This window comes from Anopheles funestus, chromosome 2RL (assembly GCF_943734845.2).
Source record: "Anopheles funestus chromosome 2RL, idAnoFuneDA-416_04, whole genome shotgun sequence".
In the NCBI taxonomy this organism is placed as follows: Eukaryota; Metazoa; Arthropoda; class Insecta; order Diptera; family Culicidae; genus Anopheles; species Anopheles funestus.
Window position 1 is genome coordinate 65,242,068 of NC_064598.1, and position 22,073 is coordinate 65,264,140.

At 44.9% G+C, this 22,073-nt stretch overlaps 4 protein-coding genes across 5 annotated transcripts; 3 read left to right on the forward strand and 1 right to left on the reverse strand.

The window, feature by feature from the left end:
• Nucleotides 1–508: 508 nt before the first annotated feature.
• LOC125765557 (peroxidase) lies at nucleotides 509–3,215 on the forward strand. The gene has a single exon (XM_049430846.1). It carries the CDS (start codon nucleotides 739–741, stop codon nucleotides 2,806–2,808), a length of 2,070 nt encoding a protein of 689 aa, XP_049286803.1. The 5' UTR covers nucleotides 509–738; the 3' UTR covers nucleotides 2,809–3,215.
• Nucleotides 3,216–4,824: 1,609 nt separating this feature from the next.
• Nucleotides 4,825–7,340, reverse strand: LOC125765554 (protein-associating with the carboxyl-terminal domain of ezrin). Its single transcript, XM_049430843.1, has 2 exons — nucleotides 5,970–7,340; nucleotides 4,825–5,898 (listed from the first exon to the last, which is right to left on the reverse strand). The coding sequence occupies exons 1-2, from the start codon at nucleotides 7,230–7,232 to the stop codon at nucleotides 4,945–4,947; spliced, it is 2,217 nt and encodes a 738-aa protein (XP_049286800.1). The 5' UTR covers nucleotides 7,233–7,340; the 3' UTR covers nucleotides 4,825–4,944.
• Nucleotides 7,341–7,629: 289 nt separating this feature from the next.
• LOC125765598 (60S ribosomal protein L5) lies at nucleotides 7,630–9,899 on the forward strand. The gene is made up of 3 exons (XM_049430925.1): nucleotides 7,630–7,758; nucleotides 8,139–8,840; nucleotides 9,383–9,899. Exons 1-3 carry the CDS (start codon nucleotides 7,756–7,758, stop codon nucleotides 9,569–9,571), a joined length of 894 nt encoding a protein of 297 aa, XP_049286882.1. The 5' UTR covers nucleotides 7,630–7,755; the 3' UTR covers nucleotides 9,572–9,899.
• A 3,157-nt stretch (nucleotides 9,900–13,056) lies between these two features.
• On the forward strand, nucleotides 13,057–21,638 carry LOC125765550 (CCR4-NOT transcription complex subunit 3). 2 transcript variants are annotated; one of them, XM_049430834.1, is made up of 12 exons: nucleotides 13,057–14,026; nucleotides 14,978–15,075; nucleotides 15,142–15,276; nucleotides 15,367–15,820; nucleotides 15,912–16,117; nucleotides 16,209–16,500; nucleotides 16,658–17,147; nucleotides 17,265–17,338; nucleotides 17,494–18,089; nucleotides 18,164–18,274; nucleotides 18,528–18,737; nucleotides 18,898–21,638. In XM_049430834.1, exons 1-12 carry the CDS (start codon nucleotides 14,002–14,004, stop codon nucleotides 18,994–18,996), a joined length of 2,790 nt encoding a protein of 929 aa, XP_049286791.1. In that variant the 5' UTR covers nucleotides 13,057–14,001; the 3' UTR covers nucleotides 18,997–21,638. The 2 variants fall into 2 exon arrangements, with proteins under 2 accessions (XP_049286791.1, XP_049286792.1); XM_049430835.1 differs by having other exon boundaries at nucleotides 16,209–16,488.
• Nucleotides 21,639–22,073: the final 435 nt, after the last annotated feature.

The window sequence follows — 22,073 nt, forward strand, 5'->3', positions numbered from 1 at the left end:
TAAGTCTCATCACGTCCTTACAGGTGGAGAATTTCCTTTTTGCAATCACTTCCCTGTCCTCCCGTGAAGTGTTGTAGCCGTTTAGTAGTGGTGTGTAGTTGTAGTACCGGTGTGTCACCGGTGATGATGGCCCTTGCATCAATCAATAATGACGAACGTGTTGACTATTCCGCGAGCGTTCCATCACGCAACGACTAGAACACGTTGAACGCCGACGATCTTGTTGACGATCGCCACACAAAAGCTATGTGTACGGATGACGGGAAGAGCAACAGAGAAGGGAAAGGCCAAACAACAGACACACACACACCTGAACACTTCACTCCGATAAGCTAACGACGATCGCATAGGTCAGAAGGGAACGCACGAGAGCCCCCCGGGGGTGGGGGAGTAGTAGTAGGACACTTGTGCTGGTGTGCGGCTGAACTTGTTTGCGCCATCATCATCTCACATCGCAGTGAAGGAAATGCGATAATGTTTGGAGTAAACAAAACAACCATGCGAAGCGAGAAGTTTTAATTCTTCGCTAGCGATCCGACCGAGTGGACGCCACGCATTTGCGCCCTTCTCGTTCGGGGTGAGTTCGACAGAATTTGTACCGTTTCTGGCCAACGGCGTTTAGTGTACCGCAGCTGTTTAGTATAGAATAGTGGTGTTTCTTGTTAACTTGGTGAAAAACTTTTACATTTATTATAACAACAAAAACCGTTAAACTCCCGGACAGTGTTTGAATTTAAAATGCGTACAACTTTGTACGTATTGTGCACCGTTGCACTGCTTGCATTGGCGGCACAGGGCAGTGTCACGACAGTCCCTGTGATCGATCAAGTAGATCGCTACGAGCTAGATCCATCGCTTACCTCACGGTTATCGCGTTTTGCAAGCACAACGAATCTAGTGGAAGCGCTCGATTACAGTGAAACGATTTTTGAAAAATCGAAACGACTTGAAGGTTCCCTTGCAGCCGGTTCGCGTGGAAAGGTCGTTAAGGGTGGCTCCACGTACGCCCAGATCCTCGACGGCTATCCTACCCCGAGCACCAAGCAGCAGGATCTACTTGCCCGCAAGGTACTGCGAGCGTCATCATTCTTTGTGAACCGTTTTTGCATCCCGAATGGTATTTCTTCGTACGAGTGCGGTCTATATCTCAGCGGGACCCCGATTCCTTCCACGACCGTAATCGGAGATCAATGCCAGAAATTGATCTCGGTCAAAGAGAATAACGATGAGTACCGCCGACTATTGCCAGCACTGTACGACGACGGTGTGTATGCGTTCCGACGCAGCACGAACGGTGGAGAGTTGCCACTGGCAAGGGAAGTATCTAGCCGCTTCCATACGGCTCGGAACGGGCAAGAAACACTGGACAAAACCCGTTCGGTTGCGCTTGTCCAATGGACTCAATTCATCGAACACGATCTTGCCAAAACGACCGTACAGTCGATGCACGACGGAACCGACATTGAGTGTTGTTCGAGCGACCACGGGCAGTTGCTACCCCGCTATCGCCATCCGTCCTGCAAACCGATGCAGGTGCCCGAAGACGATCCCTACTATCGGACGTATCGGGCAACGTGCCTGAACTACGTCCGCAGTGCACTATCACTCGGTGGGTACGGTTGTCATCTGGGGCCGGCAAACCAGCTCAACCAAGCTACGAACCGGTTGGATCTGTCGCAACTGTACGGCAATCTGACGAACGATACGATGCTGCTGCGTACCGGCAAAGGTGGTCGACTGCAGGCTCAGCTATACGATTCGGCCGAATATCTGCAAGAGGCGGCTAACGGTCGGTTGTGTGCGACCGATTCAAATCTCGAATCCGTCTGCTACGATTCCGGCGACACGCGCGTTAACGTGAATCCGTACATAACGCTTCTGCACACACTATTCCTACGATCGCACAATCGACTAGCCAAACATTTGGCCCTACTTCAACCGAGCTGGACGGACGAGCAGTTGTTTAGCGTGGCACGCAAAGTTAACACCAAACTATACCAGAAGATTGTCCGCGAATGGTTGACAGCGGTGGCAGGTGAACGGGCAACCCACGATCCCCAACCAACGGCCAGCCGGGATGATCGAGTTAGTAACGAGTTCGCAACGGCTGCGATTCGGTTTTACAACACGATGATGCCGGGTGAAATCTCCAACGCGCTCGGATCGTACGATCTCGAGCATCTCTTCTATCGGCCCAAGGATTTACGCAAACGGGACTATTTCGCTCATCTGGTCGGTTCCGTGCTTGGCCAGAACGCGATGTCGCTCGATACGGCGTACGTGGACGATATGGCGCATCTGCTGTTCGGCGTGCGCAACGTTGGCCTGGATGTGCTTGCGCTGGACATTCAACGCGGTCGTGATCATGGTCTCGCCCGCTACACGGACTACTACACGTTGTGCAACGGCAAACCGGTCACCGGGTGGGCCGACCTCGAACGTGTGCTGAAACCGGACGATTTGGAAATTGCACGCGCATCGTACGCAACCGTGCACGATGTCGATCTGATCGTGGGTGCCATCGCCGAACTGCCCACGGCGGGTGCCACCGTCGGACCGACACTATCCTGTCTGATCCGAGAGCAAATCGATAACTCACTGCAGGCGGATGATATACAAACCAGTACGCCATTGGTACAGGAGGACCGGTTAGACGCGGTGTTGGCGGAGTACAGTGCGGCAAGGTTTATGTGCGATACAGCCCAGGTCGATAGGGTTCAGCGTGATATTTTCCGCGTCCCATCGGTCGATAACCCGCAGATCCGTTGCGCTCAGCTGCCATCGCTTGATCTTGCGCGACTCGTTTAGCTGTCCGCTATTCTATGGCTCTTTTCCAGCCAATACGATCGTATAACAGCCATAGCCGGTTTCGTACCATGTTGTGCTTCTGATTCTGGCCGAGTAGGAAATGAGAAGAAAAAACGCATAAAAGTGTCAGCGGGGCCATCCAATCCAGCCCACCGTTAACGATGGAGAAAGGTCAAATCAGGGCGCGCTTGTCGTGAGGAAGTGGATAGTTTAGGAGGCCAATTAATCATGGTTCATTTAAGGTTTTACGTACTCCCACGTAGCCAGTCCTCAGCATCTCTCTAGCATTTCAACCTTTGCTGTCTCTCTTCGCGATAACAATTACAAGTGTAGGACGAACTTTAGTCATATAAGCTACCATTTCTGTGACTTATGTAGTGGAAATAAAACAAGTAAATGTTTAGTAACTTATCTGGTGAAACTTATTCACACGTTCGCAGACCAATTCTAATAATATTATACGCCAACTAACAGCACGTCGATCATTACTCACACCCAACCGATGGCCTGTGCATTCGAGGGAAGTAGCAGATGCGCCTGAATGAGGTCTCGCAAGGGCAAGATCTCGGTACACGAACACGAGATTTAAGAACGAAACGTTATCAACGCAGTGTTGCTGCATAGTGTTTATTCTGTGCTAAGCAATCAACGTTTGTGGACGACCTCCAATGCGAGGTAAACTGGATTGGGACTTTTTTTTTAAGAAAGCTCGCTACACTATTCAATAGACTTACTACTTATCAGGTGTTACAATCGCTTAACAGTTTTGGTCTGCTGCAGGAGTTTCTGAACCAACGGCTGAAAAAGATTGTACGAGATGGGTCGTTCGGTATCATTCTTAAGATGTGCCGTGACTAGTGCATTGAGGTAATGGTAAACTTATAGAACTCGTGATTCTCGTTTGAGCCATTTCCTCTTGATCAGGTCAGATAGGTTTTCGTCAACTTTGGGGAGCCTGTCCCGAAGACGTATGCGAGCACTGGCACAATGAAGAATTGATAATGTCCAGAATTCGATCTTTGAGTGGAAAAAACCCTCAGTCTTTAGAAGGGCATATTGACACCCTAACGCATATCATCGTCATCATTATTGTTCCGGCAACACTTGAGCACATTGGGCTAACATCGTCAGGTCACCAATTCATTTCCCGAAAAGTCCATCCAGGGGCGCTTTTCTTCATCCCCGAATGCATCCAATCTCCGACAGGCTTAGCTCCATTTGATCCAAATTACGCCACGTGTTGAACAAATCGCTGACGAGCACCTTCTTGGTAGGGCATCCTCATAAGGCGCTCCAACCATCGTTCTGCCGAACAGCTCTGTTTAAACGCCGCTCCAAAATGGTGATCACGTTAGCATTCTCCGCCACAAATTTCGAAGATCCGTGGCGATAGATGACTTCCGGATGCATCAGGGTAAATGCTACATTTCGTATCTTGATTGAGTTTTATGAGTCATTATTCTGAGTCTGTCTAGTAACACTCTTCTACTACATTAAGATCGTCGTCGTCAACCCATGCTTAGCAAGTTAAGCGGGTCCTATAACGATCAAAACCACTGTCTTCGCCGCGTTGATCCTCAATCTAATCCTTAATACCCTACGTGTTATTCGGGTATGCAAACCCAACAAATTGGAGACAGCGGGTGAAAATCATGCTACGGATGTTCAGGTTCGCTTGGCAATCTAGAGGCTCAGTCCCCTAGGCTCAACTCCAATTGATATTCGAACGGTTCTGACAGCATGTGCAAGACTCTCATATAGCACTGTGACTCCATCCATTATGCCCCGGAACGGCTGGTTCCCAAAGAATCCGTACTGCTGCATGATGTTCCATAGCTGAGTCCGTTCGGTGGTATCGTAGGTCACTTTTAAGTCGATAATCTTAGCATCAATGCTGTTGTCCGGTGCTGATTTTTAACCCAACATCGGTATAATGTTGGACGAGTCCAGACTTATGAGGTACGACGACAGCTGCTTCAGTTCGGAAAATGCAAACAAATTAGAAAAACAAATCTATTTCAGGGTGGGTAACCGTTCTTAAAATCTCTTTATTTCTTAGTGCTAAATCAAAAGAAAACAAAAGGCTTAGTTTAAGAGCTTTACACGGTTGACGGTTTATACGCTGCATGTTACCATTTACCATTCATCGTCGTTACCATCGTCACCCCAACCATCCTCGGTGGTTTCCATGTCATCCACCTTAATTTCTAACCTGCTGCTATTTACGAGTGGAATTTCTTCTTCTTTTTCGCTAAGCTCGTGTACCACATTCTCAGCCACCGGGACCGATTCGCGTTTGCTTTCCAGCTCCTGTTTGTTCAAACTTTGTTCGGCGTTTCCATCATGCTTTGACGATACATCCTCGTCGATAAGCAGTACGTTTGCCTTTTGAATGACGGGCTCCATGTCTTTGAAGAAATCATACTCTTCTCCTGCCGTTGGATCGGATTTGCGAACCGGTTGCGTTTTGATGTCCAATCGTTCGATGGTTTCCGCTGACTGATGATGAGGTCCTTTGGTTTGTTTCGTTTTGCTTTCGGTCGAATTTTCTCTACTCAGCGTGGTGGCAACGTTCGATTCCGGTGGATGGTGGAGATCCTCCGACGTTCCATTTATCCCAAACACGGTTGACGCTGGTTCCGTTGCAGCTGTATCTAGTAATCGCAAATGGTTCACCGCTGGCTGTTCATTGCCATCGTTTTCCCAATCGCTCCACTCATCTACATCCAGCTCGACATCTGAGTTCGTCTGATAGATGTCTTCCCCTTCGGGTGATAACCGTTCTGGCATGATGTTAAAATTGCCCGGACCCATCAGTACCGAAGAAAACGATGTACTATTGTCGCCTGCTGCATCTGGCACGGGACTACCGGACAGAAACTCACCCGACCCGATGACGGGTGTGATGGATCGCACTCCGCTCCAAGGGTTTGTAGCATCCGGTATGCCTTGCGGTCTTCCGTCCGCGAAAATTTTGCTACGATTGCCACCAATTACTACGGCCGAGCCAAGGATGGGTACAAGATCCGCCAGACAAAGCAACGTTTTCGCTACCAGCACATCGTTCGTGTCTTTTATTCCGAGCAAAAGCTGCAAAAAGAAGCAATGAGAGACGGTCAAAAAGAACCCGTCCGTGGTATCGTATGTGCTCGTATACAAACCTGAGGTAGTATGTGATCTTGCAGATCCTCCTTGGTGAAAAACTCCACATAAGCCGGGAAGTATTCTAACAGAATGAGCCGTATCTGGGCATCCTGTACACAGAACACTTGCTTGACCTTTGGCAAAATGTACGCGGAGAATATTTTCGGCGTAAACAGCCCCGGTGAAAGATCGTCACTCTTCGGCCGCAACACGTACGGAGTGACGCACAGTTGTGCCGTTGTGTCGAGCAGGACGATGCGTGATAGGAGTAAGGAACACATCTGTTCCGCTACCGTTTCCGGATCGAACGAACGGAGCCGATCGGCAAGACTGATGAAAAACTCCTGCTTCGCCTGGTTCCCCTTCAGTGGCAGCTCGGTTAGGAAGGAATGTATCAATATGAAGTCATGATTGAAGATCGGATGCAGCAGTACGGCCGATAGATTCGGTCGCATTGCAGGATTCCCATGCTTCAGGTGTGTCGCACAGTACGCTTTGAAATCCTCCACCGAGGGAATGTTAGTGTCCGTCTTGTTGTGCAGTATTTCCTCACACATCACACCGAAGGCAAACTGTTCCAAACCTTGGCCCTTGCCCGTAAGCTCGCTGGAATCGATCGCTTTGGTGTAACGATATGGTTGAGATTTTTCCAACAGCGTTTGGTTGAAATCGCTCGTACGCCACAGATGCTCAAATCCGGCCAAACGCCACGCACCGTCCTCCGTGACGTAGATCGATGAAATGCTTATGCTTAGATGCCGCACAGCTGCCTGTTCGAGGAGAAAAATCAACGCACACAGGATGTTCCTCAGTCCTAGACAAATCTGTACGTCGCTCGTTATGTTCAGGCACGTCGCCAGCGGACGGCACCGTTCCGTCGCAAGCATCTTTAGCGAACCCTTGCTCCATGATGCAAAGTACTTCAGTATGTAGGGATGGCGATAGATTTTCAGATTCTTTATCGCCCGCTCAAGCGGGTTTTGGTTCGTCCAGAACTGTCCACTGACTAGGGTTTCACCTTGGAATATGGATATACTGTTCGGTGCGCCGTTCGCGTTCGGCAGTTCGCCATTGTACAGTGACCAGTAGTCAGTCACCTGAATCGCTTTCTTGCTGATTTCGACTCCTTTCAGTTGGGACTGTTCATTTCCCATAGCAGCAAGCACGGGAAGCAACTGCAGTGAACGGTAATTAGCACATATTTTGCTAAGGTTGCACTTTACGAACACCTCCTTGACAGCGGAATTTAATGGACTTTTGTTTTCGTAATGTATGCACATGTGTGTGTGTGCGCAATTTTTTTTAAACACCGTGGAACTTCGTTTATTCGTGTACCGATTCGCTACCGAAACCGGATAAACCGTGTGCCGGATGTTTTTGACATTGTCAACGTTTCGTTTTCTTATTGAATAGGGTTCGGTCTCGTACAAAAGTGAGATCATAAAATTGATTTCAATTCATAATTTGTGAATTGATTTCTTTCTTTCCAGGGGGGCTGCAGGGATATTCTCTACCTTTGAAAAGAATTTATAGATCTACATTCATCGCGGCGTAACTGCTACATTTTCTTAAAAAGAAATCCCTCTTCAAGTGAATAGATTTTACATTTCTCAACGCGCTATTCTCACCTTCATCTCATCCAACGTCAAAGCGCATTGATGTGAGAAATTGTTACGTGGGCAATGCGCGATTGTCACTGTCAACAGGCCATCTTGTTTTTTCGTTCCTTTTTCTTGTAGACACCGACGTGTAGAAAACGTGCTGAGCGTTTCGTGTGTCGAAAATTTCCCAATTTAAATCGAAATGGTAAGCTTTCCAGCTTTAAATTGTGTTTTTCCGGTTGAGTAGCGCATGATGAATCGAGGTGAAGTGTAGTTGGGTGCTAAACATGCTGGCGGAGCCAATTTCCGGCAACACCAAATTCTATGGTTCCGTTTAGCATCCCATCGTGGAGACGTGTGCCTCGGATGGTGGAATTTCACGGCTGCTGGGATCTATTTGTGTGACCTAGAGTTTGTACTAGCTTTGCTAGAGCCTTGTTGGAAATTTTCCACTCAGTAATACACCGTTCGATGAAAGCTACCTCGCCGTAAACAAATGTATTTAGGGATGCACCGATGCAACCTAACCTCACTAATTCTCGAATTCTCATACGGTTATTTAATTTCTCTCTCCTCTCCATACAGGGGTTCGTTAAAGTAGTGAAGAACAAGCAGTACTTCAAGCGTTATCAGGTCAGGTTCCGCCGCCGTCGTGAGGGAAAGACCGACTACTATGCCCGCAAGCGTCTGATTTTCCAGGACAAAAACAAATACAACACTCCGAAGTTCCGTTTGATTGTTCGCCTCAGCAATCGCGACATCACCTGTCAGATTGCGTACGCCCGCATCGAGGGAGATCGTATTGTGTGTGCGGCCTACTCGCACGAGCTGCCACGTTATGGTGTTAAGGTTGGTTTGACCAACTATGCCGCCGCGTACTGCACCGGTTTGCTGGTTGCTCGCCGTATTCTGCAAAAGCTGCGCCTGGACACCCTGTACGCCGGTTGTACGGATGTGACCGGTGAGGAGTATCTGGTCGAGGCTGTTGACGATGGTCCGGCCGCCTTCCGCTGTTACCTGGATGTGGGCCTGGCCCGCACTAGCACCGGTGCCCGTGTTTTCGGCGCCATGAAGGGAGCCGTCGATGGCGGACTGAACATTCCGCACTCGGTGAAACGTTTCCCGGGATACAGCGCCGAGAACAAGAGCTTCAACGCAGAAATGCACCGTGACCACATCTTCGGTCTGCATGTTGCCAACTACATGCGCACCTTGGAGGAGGAGGATGAGGAGGCATTCAAGCGCCAGTTCAGCAAGTACATTGCTCTGGGCATCAAGGCTGATGATGTAAGTAGATAGTTGAAGATGAAGCAATTTGGAGAGTGGGAACAGTGATCTCAAATCCTTTACGTTAAGGCTGACGTCCATTCAAATTACTGTTGTCGATCTTTATTTCAATTGTCGCAACAGTGTCGAACATGGACCACATAAACCTACGGTATAAAAGTTTGGAGTGTGCGGGATTATTCCACCTAACAAACTTCCTTGTATGTATCGTACATTTGTAGCGAATTTTATCGACTGATGATGTAAGATAGTTAAAGATAAAGCAATTTGGAAAGTTGGAACAGTGATCTCAAATCCTTTACCTTAAGGCTGACGTCCATTCAAATTACTGTTGTCGATCTTTATTTCAATTGTCGCAACAGTGTCGAACATGGACCACATAAACCTACGGTATAAAAGTTTGGAGTGTGCGGGATTATTCCACCTAGCAAACTTCCTTGTATGCATCGTACATTTGTAGTTAATATTATCAGCGATTGAATCAATCAAAAGACTTATATTGAGGCTAATGCATGCTTAATGTTCCAATTTTCTCTTCACAGATTGAAACCATCTACAAGAATGCCCACGCCGCCATCCGCAAGGATCCTGCCTTCACGAAGAAACCCGAGAAGAAGGTCACCAAGAAACGGTGGACTCTGGCCAAACTGTCACTCGAGGTCCGCAAGGAGAAGATCGCGAAGCACAAGGCCGAATTCTTGGCCAAGATCCAGGCCAACATCGAAGCCTAAACTGGTTCGGTGGAAGATCGTTTTCTTCGTGGTGTATGAGCAACAGAAAACATTCGTTCATATTTTGCTTCTTCTCTTCCGCTGAAGATAAACATTATGTTTTAACACACTAACTCTGGATTTGTTTTTGTCGCGTTTGGTGTCTTAGTGCTTGTGGTGCAAATGCGAACTTCTTATTCGCATCAATCGCAGTGTTCTGTTATTCTTCTAGATGATCTGCAACGCGTCGAGTGTTGTGAAGTGAAGGAAGAATCAGATCTCCCTAGATAAGGTTGAAATGGTAATAAATGTAATGTTTCTATTCAGCAGAATTGGAATCAAATAATAAGCGCGGTTTAAATTTTGTTGTTCATCCTCTAGCCTCGAACAAGAAGGAGATATTCGTTTGTCACTAGTTTACTCCTAGATTGTAAGCTTGATTTGATCTTGAAAGGGATCAAAAATATATACAGGGTGGCATCGTAGAAGTGATACACTTTGTAAATTTAATTAAAATTGAAACCCGATATCATTTTTCTTCGAAATCGATTGAAATAACATCTATTAGTATTAAACTTGCATTTTACTTAATTTATTTCAAATCTTTCGCCTTTGCACTTGATAACGGCCCGTAGGCGCTGTTTGAAGTCGTTGCAAGCCGCACGCACAACTTCATCCGGCATTTCGTCCCATATCTTCAACAACCGCCTCTTGAATCCGTCCAAATTCAGATGTTTGACTTCACCCAACTTTCCTAGCATGTATCCCCATGTGCTGAAGTCCAACGGGTTCAAATCCGGAGACGCAGCTGGCCATTCCGATGCACTGATGAAACATGGCAAATGCTCCTTGCACCACTCCTGAACGATCGAAGCCTTATGGGCTGGAGCTGAATCCTGTTGGAAGCAAAAACTGTCGTTGCCAAAAAGCTTCTTAGCGTATGGTTTTAAGTGGCCTTGCAGAACGTGTTCTAAATAGTATTCCTTGTTGATCTTCACGCCTTTATCGATGAATAAAAGCGGTAACTTCCCTTTTGTCGAGATAGCTCCCCAAACCATCACCGATGACGCATTTTGATACCGTTCGACTGCTCTTTTATCTGCTGGTATATCCCGAAGAGATGCTCCATAAACACGATCGTTCTGCTTATTCAAGGGTGCCTCCAATGTGAACAGTTTTTCGGCCGAAAAGATGATGTTATGGCCAGCGTGCGTCTTCAGCAGCAAGCGAGATCTGGCAACCCTGTCGGCAATATTTTTGCTGGTTAAACCGTGAATTTTCTGTTTTTTATACGGTTTGTTGCCTAGATCCTTTTTCAGAATGCTTTGCATGGCAAAGTGGCTCATATTCATTTCACGCGCCATTTTTCTTCCCGAGCGAGCTGGATTCCGTCGTATTCGTTCCTTTACCGCTTTGATCACCGCTGGAGTTCGGACTGTCCGTTTTTTGCCCGGTTTCTTCTTTGGAACAATCGTGCCTGTCTCCTCGTACCGCTTGATGGTCCGGTAGACGAATAATCTGCTTAACTTGAGATGAGACAGTTTCTGCCTAATCTGAATGTTTGTCAAACCTTGCAAATGTAAAATTTTTACTTGTTCGCGACTTGAATCCATTGTAGTTTACTAAAAAATTGAATCAAACACGAAGTAAACGGTTTGCACATTAACAGTAAACAAGTTTATCTGTCAAAATATACCCATGTGTTTGACATACAGTGATAGTAAACACAATACAGGGGCTCTCAAATAAGTGTATCAGTTCTACGATGTCACCCTGTACATCATTCAAAAGTGGTGTTATGAAACACCATACAAATAGCATTTCAAATAAGTTCAATTACCGTAATATTGGGTTAGCTGCCTCAGATACTGGGTCGTCCGAAAGTTGGTTTACTACTCAAATCATGTTTTTTCCTATTTTGAACTACGATGTGCCATTTCTAACTGTCCTTTATTTGATTGGCCCGTATTTGTAAAATCAAAGTCAGAATGTAACGAAACGTTTTGAGAAGAGACTTTTATACTGGTCCTTTCCTGTGACAATCAAATTATATATTTGTTTTTTGTTGTATTTATGAAAATATTCATAAGATAAGATACTTTTGCGGTTCTAACAACTTCAGGAGGTTTTGGTTTCCCATTTCTTTCCTTCGCTTGTACCCGTAGCTAGATGCGGGATCCTGCGTACGAAAGTACGGTCCGGATGGCCTTTGAAACCCGATACTGTCGTGTAGAGACCCACACCGCTACCATCTGAACCGATTCGCTGGTGTAGACCCATTTATAAAAAACGGCTGTATTCAAATCATTTGTACTGAATAATAGCAATGCCGCCGACATTAATCATTTTGAATCTATCAAAACTGATCCCAGATGTTATATTGAATAACGGTAGCGATTGAAGAAGAGCTTGTAAATAATTACACAAATTGCAAATTTAACCATCAGTACAGCTTTCTTTACAGGACGGACTAAACAGCTATGAGTAATCGAAATCGCAACAGGCAGCCTTTTACAATTACAGCTATTTTTGGGTTGTTTGCAGCCAGATTGTAAAGTTTTCTTGCATATTTTATTACCCAAAATGTAACAAAAAACAAGTTTGTCAATGGCAATCTGTACGATTTCTTTACCATTGATTTAGTAAACATTTATCTACCTAGCTAATTGAAAAAGTGTTCGGTTTGCAAAAAATTGTCTACCAACAGTTGTTACGCCATCTACCGCATACTAGCGGAATCGTACATCCTAGTGAAAAAACCACAGCTAGCACTGTTGCTCCAACAGGTGGACATAAATAATTATCACTAGTAAAATTGGGTTTACATTTGTTTTGATGATGAACGACCTGACCGCATTGCTTATAGAAAATACTTAATGTAAAAAATTTTACAAACAATCTTCCATAGCATTACATGATACATGTAACTTTTTCAAACGAGATTTTTTATTACATAACGTAGATACGTTATCAATACGGATAGGCCGTTCTATCTGAATTAAATAAAAAACATAGTTATATTTTTGAATAACCTCAATTATAAACCACCAAGAACGTATTTGTTGTTATCTTCATGACAAAACGAATTTACTATTAAATAAATAAACAGTTCCATTACGAAAGTTTGTAACTTCTGTTCGGCCTGAAGGTAATCGAATCAAAGAAAAACTAACTCCAAATTATGGTTATTTAAGTGAAGTAAGTTGATAATAGATTTATTATGGGAAAAATTTTAAACAAAGCGAGCTTTGTGGAGTTTAGATTTTTCAGGGAGAGATGCAATACATGGTCACAATACACATTGAATGAAACAAAGCTGAAACCAATAAAGAACGGCGTTAATTGTAATGAGAATAAAAGCTTAACCATACTAAAAACAACACAACAATTCATCAACTGCGAGATGTCTTGTGAAAACCATTTTCATCAATAATGAAATATTACTTCTATAGTTGATTGGGAGTCCAAAACCCGCCAGAAACGGGGTTTGACAGTTGTTCGTACAGGTTTACGCTAAATTGTTTGCTGGGGAATTACTGCTCGAAATGCTTGCTGGGAAAGTTCCGCAAGAAGTGCTCCAAGTTAAAAGAAGAATAATTCGTAAATGGTAAATTGTGCGGCTTTTAACGGAATACAGGAATACGGTGGCAGCATTGCAGAATAAGGAAAGATTGTCGGGAGTGTGTTAAATCGGTTCTCTAGTCGCGCATTGCAAAATAGTTCGGTGTGCAAAGTTGAAACAGATCGTATTCGCTGAATGAGCACGGTTCGCGGCCATCTTGAAAGTGAGGCAACACAAACACACTCACTAACGTAGACACGTACGTACGTGCGCCGAGCACATACACACAACGTCGCCTTTGCCGCTGCCCGTAGTAAGAGCTAAAACTACTGGTTCCTCTGTTTTCGGTCTGCGAAAACGGATTGCTTTGGACGGAATCCTTGCTTCTGAACAACGGTGAACGCTCAGCTTCCGCTACCGGTGGTCAGTCGAGTTCGTAGCGCCACTTTCTACGCACCGTAGCAACGCTTCATCTATGGCTGGCATTAGAAGCTGGATCTAGGAAGGTGCAGGGAAAAAAACCTCAATCACTACCACACCACCAGCAGCTCTGTCTCTCGCATACGCATACGACAGCGGTTTCCCTCCTGTGTGGCCCCTTGTGTTGGAGTGGAGGAAAAGGAAACGGTAGCAGAAAAATCCGAACGATCACATCCGAAAGCGAGGTTACATTTTCCGGCGCTCGACATCCTGCTTTCCTTCGTTGGTCGGTGGGAAAGAAGAAGCTTGCCAAAGTGTTGTACAGCAGTAGCAGCAGCAGCAGCAAAAGCTGGAGCGAACCGAGCGCAGAGGTCAAGAAGCTTTTGGAGCGCGCGCCAGAACCATTCCGGAGGCCCGTTTTGCATGAGTAGATTATGTATGATATCTGTGAGCAGATGTGTACATAGCCATGGCTGCGACGCGAAAGTTGCAAGGTGAGAAGAATTAAGCGGTTTTCATTCCGTTTTGGGGTGATGAGTATTGCGATCAGTGGCCAATAGAAAGTGACAATTCGTGGTGTAGAGTTGTGTGCACAGAACAATAAGCTAAAAGAAGGGACGGAAGAAACGCTGTTGTACCGTACTTGTGAGTGTACTTAACGTGTTTCAATTAATCGAAGACGGCTATGCAACTATTCAAATCTGATGATTGTGCAATTTTGTTTGCAAATAATCTGCATAGATACTGTGCGCGAAGTGCAGTGAAATGTTTATGAAAACGGATAGATAGGCACTATGTGAGGCAAACCTGTTACTCGTGAAAACTAGCAATAAGGAAGTGTTTTATAGTTTTGTTGTTTCAAGTAGTTGGTGCAACAAGCTTTAGTGAATTGTTTCAGCTATTGCAAAAAAAAAAAAACACTTTAAGAGCACCGGTTGATGCTCGAGACAATTTGTCTAGAGGTTTAATTGGGGAGGGTTTGAATATTGCATGAACCAAAAAAAAAGTCAGTTCCCGAGAAAGTAGCGCTCCGATTGTAACGCGTTCTGCGTGGATATGTGTGATATCGGGCATCGAGGAATTGATGCTAATGAAGTGTGTTTGAGTATGGGGAACTGCAGCTTACGAATTGACATATGACGGAAAGCACCGGCGACGCTCCGTAACACACTGTCAGTTGAAAATGAATCACATGTATTGCTATAAACAAAAGCTGCTATATAAACATGTTCCTCGTGAATGAAATATCTTTACAACCTAAATGTCTACGGCCACCAGGAGTAGTGATTCAATTGCAATTAAAAAACGTAACTAGGAATATTTTTGTTGGGAAAAAATCCACCATATTTTGTATAATCATTTTTCACATAGTTTCACATGCGTTCTACAAGGTGATACGATTTGCAATGTTGTATTTATCAGCGTTTTTTTGTATACATTTCCAGGTGAAATCGATCGGTGTCTGAAGAAAGTCACTGAGGGAGTAGAAACGTTTGAAGATATTTGGCAGAAAGTTCACAATGCTACAAATAGCAATCAAAAAGTATGTCCACACGGCCGGTTCCAAAGGTTGCATCAGTCTGAACGGTAAATGATCTCTCTTTTGTAGGAAAAGTATGAAGCGGATCTCAAGAAGGAAATTAAAAAGCTACAGCGATTACGCGATCAAATCAAATCATGGATCGCTTCCGGCGAGATCAAGGATAAAAGCGCTTTGCTGGAAAACCGTCGGCTCATAGAAACCGTAAGTAGTGACATTTACGAACCGTGCGCGATGTCACAAGAATGCACATTTATGATTCTATACATTTGTTTGCATTTCCCCCATTAACAGCAAATGGAGCGGTTTAAGGTGGTCGAACGGGAAACGAAAACGAAAGCATACTCGAAGGAGGGTCTTGGCGCGGCCCAGAAGATGGATCCTGCGCAGCGAGAGAAGGAAGAAATTAGCACGTGGCTAACGTCGTCCATTACCTCGCTGCAGATACAGATCGATCAGTTCGAGTGTGAGATCGAGTCGCTTTTAGCGGGGAAGAAGAAGAAACTCGATAAGGATAAGCAGGACAAGATGGACGAACTGAAAGGGAAGCTGGAGAGGCATAAGTTCCATGTCACCAAGCTGGAGACGCTGCTGCGAATGCTCGACAATGACGGTGTCGAGGTAGAGCAGATCAAGAAGATCAAGGAAGATGTCGAATACTACATCGATTCCTCCCAGGAGCCCGACTTTGAGGAGAACGAATACATCTACGATGATATCATCGGGCTAGATGACGTGGAAATCTCTGGTACGTTAACGCGGAACGTGGCCTTTTGTTTATGTTCCGGCTCGTGAAATGTTAACGGTTGGTTTGGTTTCTCTTCCTCTGCTTCCCGTAGGTATCCCGGTGTCGACCGGTACGGATAGCAATAACAGCAATGAGACAGCAGGATCACCAAGCAGTCTAATATCTGGAACTAGTCCGGCGCAGTCACCGGTGCTAAATTACAGTGCCAGTACGTTACACAATCACAGCAGCGATCTGTCCGCCGATAACAACAATCTGAATGAGAAACGTTCGAAGAGCGAGGGCACGAAGATTACGGTAAGGCTTGTTGGTTGGATGTTTTTGCTGTGCCAAACAGATTAAAAATAAGCGTTTCGTTTCTTTTTCATGTTGCTCATGAATACCGCAGCCGGTGAAACCGACCGCAATCCGCGCTAGCAAGGTGGACCCGTCCGTCGCGGCTGTCAGTAATGCCGTTAACAACAATGGCAGCAGTAATAGCACCAGTAATAGTAGTAGTACTATCAGCAACAACAATACGTCCAAGACCGGGCTGATCAGCTCCACGCCCAGCAAAAATCATACTAATGCTGCCGCGGCGTTACCCAACATGTTGGTGCTACCACAGCCGCCCAACAGTATACCCATCATTGGACCCGCTTTTGCTGCCGTTGCAAAACAACATCCTAGTGAGTATATACGTGAGTAATGCAAAAAGTGTAGCACGCAAAGCCGTGCTGTGCGAAATGAAACAAATGAATGTGTTTCATAAAATCAAACTATTGCTACTATGCAGCCCATGTAGAATCGTTAGTAATGGCAAATCGTGCGCATTTGTTCTTGGTTTCGATGTTTTAGAAAATGGTTCTATACTCCAGCCCAGCACGCCCACCACGGGAACTGGCGCGTCACCATCGTCAGCGAGTGGCCCACTGCAAACGCAAGCACCGAATGCATCGAATGTCTTTAGCAGCCTCAGTCAGATAATTAATACATCTCAACCTAAGCTTAGTCAGCAACAGCAGCAACAGCAGCAAACGCAGAATAGTTTACCGAGCGCTGCCGCCGTTGTCGCTGCAGCCAACAGCAGTAGTGTGCAGTCTACGACACAGTCGAGCGCATCGTCACAGCAGCAAACGCAGCAGCAGGCACAGCCACCACAGCAACAATCCCAGCAGATTCCTCCCGGTCAGAATTCCATGCTACTTCACAATGCCTTGTCGTCGGCATCGAGTACGGAGAGCAACAATCATGTAATGAGTACATCGTCCGCGTCTACCATCAGTAGTAGCGGGGCGAACGTTATTAATAACTGTGTCTCTCCTAGCAATTCCGCAGTCAGTAGCAGGTAAGTGAACCGTTTCGACGTGGTGTTGTGGTGTGTGCCCGCTGTTGGTTACAAATTCTAACGTGTTCTGCTGCCCTTTGTTCTGCGTTTCGGGGGTTTTTGCTTTTTTTACTTTAGAGCGTCGCCCAGTTTGATGTCACCACCGCAGCAGCAGCAGCAACAGCAGTTGTTGAACGGTCCCACTACACTCGGTAAGCGCAATTGTTGTGTAGTGTAAACGACACACTTCACCTCAACCGAGAAGCCGCCGTGTTGTGTAACAGTTGGCGCATGTAATGATTCATTGATGCTATTTCCGTGTTCTCTCTCTCTCTCGTTCGTGTTACCTGTTCTTTCGCCTTTGTAGCGCAAGAAGTGATAAATAGAACAGGAGTACTCGAAACTGGTCCAAGCTCCAATCCAAACGCGCTAATGCAGCAGCAGAGCCAACAGCAACAACCTAATCCCCAGGGTGCAGCAGCGGTAGCGACGGTGGCATCCACTGCGCAGCAGCAAGCAGCAGCGGCGGCGGCCGCAGCGGCAGCAGCAGCAGCAGCTGCTGCACAAGCAGCGGCAGTGGCCGCGGTGGCTGGTCAGCAGCAACAGCAATCGCAACAGCAGCAACCACAACCACAGCCAGCAGATTCGAGACAGGCTGGGCCAGTTCCTTCGAATCAAACCCCACAAACACAATCCGGCGGGCCGTCGTTCATGGTCGATGCGAGCGGTGTACCAACTGGGGCCAACGCAGGCAACCTACTACCAACATCGTCAGCTACTGCCATCACGAATGGACCGAACACGATCATTAACACAAACTCTAGTATTTCGAACGCCGCTAACGTAAACAGCGGCCCCGGAGGCATGAAGCCCACTGCCGGTACACACGAGGCCTGTATACCGCCGCTACTTGGCGTGGCACCTTTAGGCACGTCAAAACTACAGAAGGAGCATCAAATACAAGTAATATGAATGTAGCTGAAGATGGTTAGCAAGGGCCAAATAATTAATTCCAATGTATTGCATTGTTTTTTCAGTTCCAACTCATGGAAGCCGCCTACTATCATCTGCCAACACCAAGCGATTCAGAGAGGCTAAGGCCGTACTTGCAACGTCAACCTGTCCAAACTCCACCGCACTTTCCACAGGTTCGAAGATTGCTTTTCTTTTGCTGTTGTGTGTTTTACGCCAACATACTTAATCATACGGAATAGTACTGACTGTAAAATTATGTTACACATATTTATCGATCTGCCTGGTAAAACCCAGAAAAGCAAAATTTAGGTTAATTAAATCGGCGGTTAACTTTTTTATCGGTTAACTTAACTTGATGCGGTCAATAAGAGTGTTATTGTGTAATGCTGTACCTGATGCTAATGTTGTGCTTTTTCTGTATTTCAGCAACAACTTCCACATTCTGAAACGGTAGAGTTTTTCCAGCGTCTATCACCCGAAACGCTCTTTTTCGTGTTTTACTACATGGAGGGAACGAAGGCTCAATATTTAGCCGCTAAGGCGCTGAAGAAACAGAGCTGGAGATTTCATACGAAATATATGATGTGGTTCCAGCGCCACGAAGAACCGAAAGTGATCAACGAAGAATACGAGCAGGTAAGGATGGGCAAAAGGGAATCAATTTACTCATAATTGCGCTTTAGAGTGTTGTGAAAAGTCGTTTATTTGTCATATCGTTTTTTATTAATGTCATACCGATCTTATCCAACTGTGTGTGTGTGTGTTTAATAATTCTTCTCATTTCTCTCCTTTCTAGGGAACCTACATCTATTTTGACTATGAAAAATGGGGCCAGCGTAAAAAGGAAGGGTTTACGTTTGAATACAAGTACTTAGAAGACAGGGACCTGAATTGATCTTTACAGATTACGGAACTCCTTTTTTAAAAAATATGTGGAAAACAAAATGAAACGAAAAAAATTGATCAATAAAAACTATAAAATGTTCTGAAAACAAAAATCACCACACAGGATCGCAAAACTCACGACAAAAGAGAAACAAAAACGCAAATACATGTGCGCGGGAATGAGACAAAACAAAGGTTGCACGTTGAAGTGATCGACGGACGGAAGCAGATAGAAAACGGAGTACATGGAAACACACACACATTGGTCAATGTATAATTTCTCAGCAGTGTTCTTTACTTCAACCACATAAGTATCAGTGATGAGTGCGATCGATGGACAAATCCACTGACAAGCATTGGAAGTTGTATCCCGAAGTCGATGGCTACCCGCTTATTGAACATCTCCTAAGCTGCATTAACTACTTCAGCTACTTGTGTGAAGATTCTAAACCCAGCAGGAAAAAAGCAGACACTTCTGAATTCATTGCAATTTGCGATTTGTGTTTCCTTTGTAGGTCCGTTTTAAGACACGCTCTTGTGTACATAGATCAACGCTGCTCGTCTGGAGTTGGTTCAATCTAATTTTTCACCCAGTTTAAAGCGATCTGGAACGAGAGAAAAAAATCGATGCTTAGGATGCATCGGTACCGTTTCGTCTTCGTCGGGAATGTCAATTGCCTGTTGAGCGTAAAATTGTTTTACCTCTGAGACCGTGTTGCGAAAAGCGAGTGTACGAACAGATGGGCTAGCAAATCGTGTACGCTTCACTGGAAGATAAGAGAAACGTACACAGCTGTGTAGTAAACATTAAAAAACAGAATAACCATTCACCTACACAACGTAAACACATAACCCATGATTGATTGATGATAGAAAATAGATTTTAAACTTCAAAACGAAAGGAACGGCTAAAGGTGTAAAATAGCATAAACAAATCAGAAGAAAAAGATTAGAGTGAAGAAAAAAACGTAAAAAAGTATGCAAAAAGAAGCATCCCGCCACTCTTCACCCATGAGCGATCGAAATGCGGAAAATGTATAGAGGAGTGAGTTGTTTTGTAGATCAAATGATTCGGTAATGTGTTAGTTTGCCATTCCTGTCTCGGCGTGCAAAGAAGAATATCATTTCCTCCCCAACATCACCATGCTTAGGATTAGACTTATGGCGGTAACAAAAAACAAACAAACAGAAAGTCCATGAAAATGATGTAAAAAGAAATTGCTTTGTACACCTTACAACAGTAACTGACCGATCCGCGTCATACACACACACACACTCACACTCAATCATCTGTCCAACTCAATCATGATCATGATGAGCGTTATATGTACGTTAATTGAAACACTTATGCACTCTTTGGTGTGGAATTATCACACAATATTTTCGACATGTTTTTTTTCTCTGAAGTTTGCTGTTATCTTGTTTGGGTGGTTAGTATTGAACTTAGAGACTGGACAGATTTGAGAAGCATAGAAAGCAATCCCCGTTTTTAAAAGAAAATTATGTTGGCCACGTGCAGTAGTGGTGGTGCGCGTGCATGTAGGAAGGTATCAATAATCTCTCAACACTGTACACAGCAAACAACAACATGAAATAATCCAGACTCGAATGAATGTGGAGCGCGTACGAGAATTGTAAATCATGGCATGTGCATGTTAGGTGGTGGGAAATACCTCCCTCCCAATAACGCATGAACACAAGGCATCAAGGCAGAGGAAACAATGACATAAGCAAAGAAATCACAACGTACGGAATATTCCACCGTGAAAATCATACACAGAGTGGCCTGTGGGTTAGTGTTGCCTCTGTAGCACTTTGTGCCCTCCGAGTAAAAGCAAGCAATCCTTTACACACCATTCATGATGATCGCAGGTGAAAACCCCGACGAAGGTATCCTTTGCGTTTCTTTAATTGAAAAATGTGGCCGATTGCGACTGTTGGCAGGTGCAGTAAGGAGGCAGGATGTAGATATATACGGATAAAGCGAACAAATGTTAACGGCCCCTTGCATCATCCGCTCGATACGATATCGAAGGAGGAGGAGTAACGAAGCGATCAGCTTCTCCCTAGTGCGCCACAAATTGTTTCTCGTGAACGGGTATCTACATCTGTTAGTTGAATCTGTATGTAAAAAGTAGTCGTCCGACAGTAGATTCGTTCGTTAATAAGTGCTGGACGGTAAGGTTTAGTAATTGCTCGAGGTTGTCGGGCGTTACTCTGCTCTCGAATTAATTGACGCCCGGTTCCGAGAGTGGAGATAATCTCTCCGAATTGAAGAGGACGATAACGTATGCAGTGGTGCGCATCATGCTTACTTCCGGCGCCGAAGTCCTTTTAAGAGTGCTGCTGTGAACGTTTTGCGTAGTAAAAGAAAGAAAACACAAATAAGATCGCTCAGTAGTAAATAACTAAAACAAAAAGAACTGATTCCGAGTGCAAAAGAAACAAACAAAAAAAAAAAGAATGAAGAGGAGGAAATAAGTTCCATAAAAAAAACCGTAAACCGTGGTCGTGCAGTGCAGATTTATTTTTAGGCTAAATACTGCCAACGAAGACGATCTGCTGCTAGAAGGAAGAAGATAAAAAAGAAACATCGGAAAACAAATAAATGAACATAAATTAAAAAAAACAACGCAAAAATTGAAAAAAAAACACACACAAACAAAAAAAACAAAACAGCATGCAAATTGTAGAAAAAGAAAAAAACAAACAGAAAAAAACATACAAATGAAGTAAAATCAAAGTTGCAAACAGAAGAAAAAAACCTTAGCAACTGTCGCGATAAATATCCTGTTCGTGAGCTAAAGCAAATCGCTATGCGGTTAGGAAAGGTTCTTTCCGGAAACGCGTGAACTTTAACCGCGGTTCTGGTTCTTCAGGCTCGATTAATAAGAGCGGATCGTGTGTTCGGTGACGTGCAGTGAAGAGAGGAACATTAGAATTCCTTCAGCGTTCATACGACCATGGGCGGTACACACCACGACGGCACACAATCTCTCCTTTAAACACGAATGACGATAAATGAATGAACAAAAACAACTGCATTAAAATGTGATTTATAATTATAGATAAACTGATTGAGTAATT

Bases quoted from the DNA above. Each gene is read 5' to 3' on its own strand.
- LOC125765557 (XM_049430846.1), top strand. From the start codon at position 739: ATGCGTACAACTTTGTACGTATTGTGCACCGTTGCACTGCTTGCATTG.
- LOC125765554 (XM_049430843.1), bottom strand. From the start codon at position 7,232: ATGTGCATACATTACGAAAACAAAAGTCCATTAAATTCCGCTGTCAAG. The intron at 5,899-5,969 runs GTTTGTATACGA...TTCTTTTTGCAG, and splicing joins AAGATCACATACTACCTCAG to CTTTTGCTCGGAATAAAAGA.
- LOC125765598 (XM_049430925.1), top strand. The intron at 8,841-9,382 runs GTAAGTAGATAG...TTCTCTTCACAG, and splicing joins TGGGCATCAAGGCTGATGAT to ATTGAAACCATCTACAAGAA.
- LOC125765550 (XM_049430834.1), top strand. From the start codon at position 14,002: ATGGCTGCGACGCGAAAGTTGCAAG. The intron at 18,275-18,527 runs GTTCGAAGATTG...TCTGTATTTCAG, and splicing joins CTCCACCGCACTTTCCACAG to CAACAACTTCCACATTCTGA. The intron at 18,738-18,897 runs GTAAGGATGGGC...TCTCCTTTCTAG, and splicing joins TCAACGAAGAATACGAGCAG to GGAACCTACATCTATTTTGA.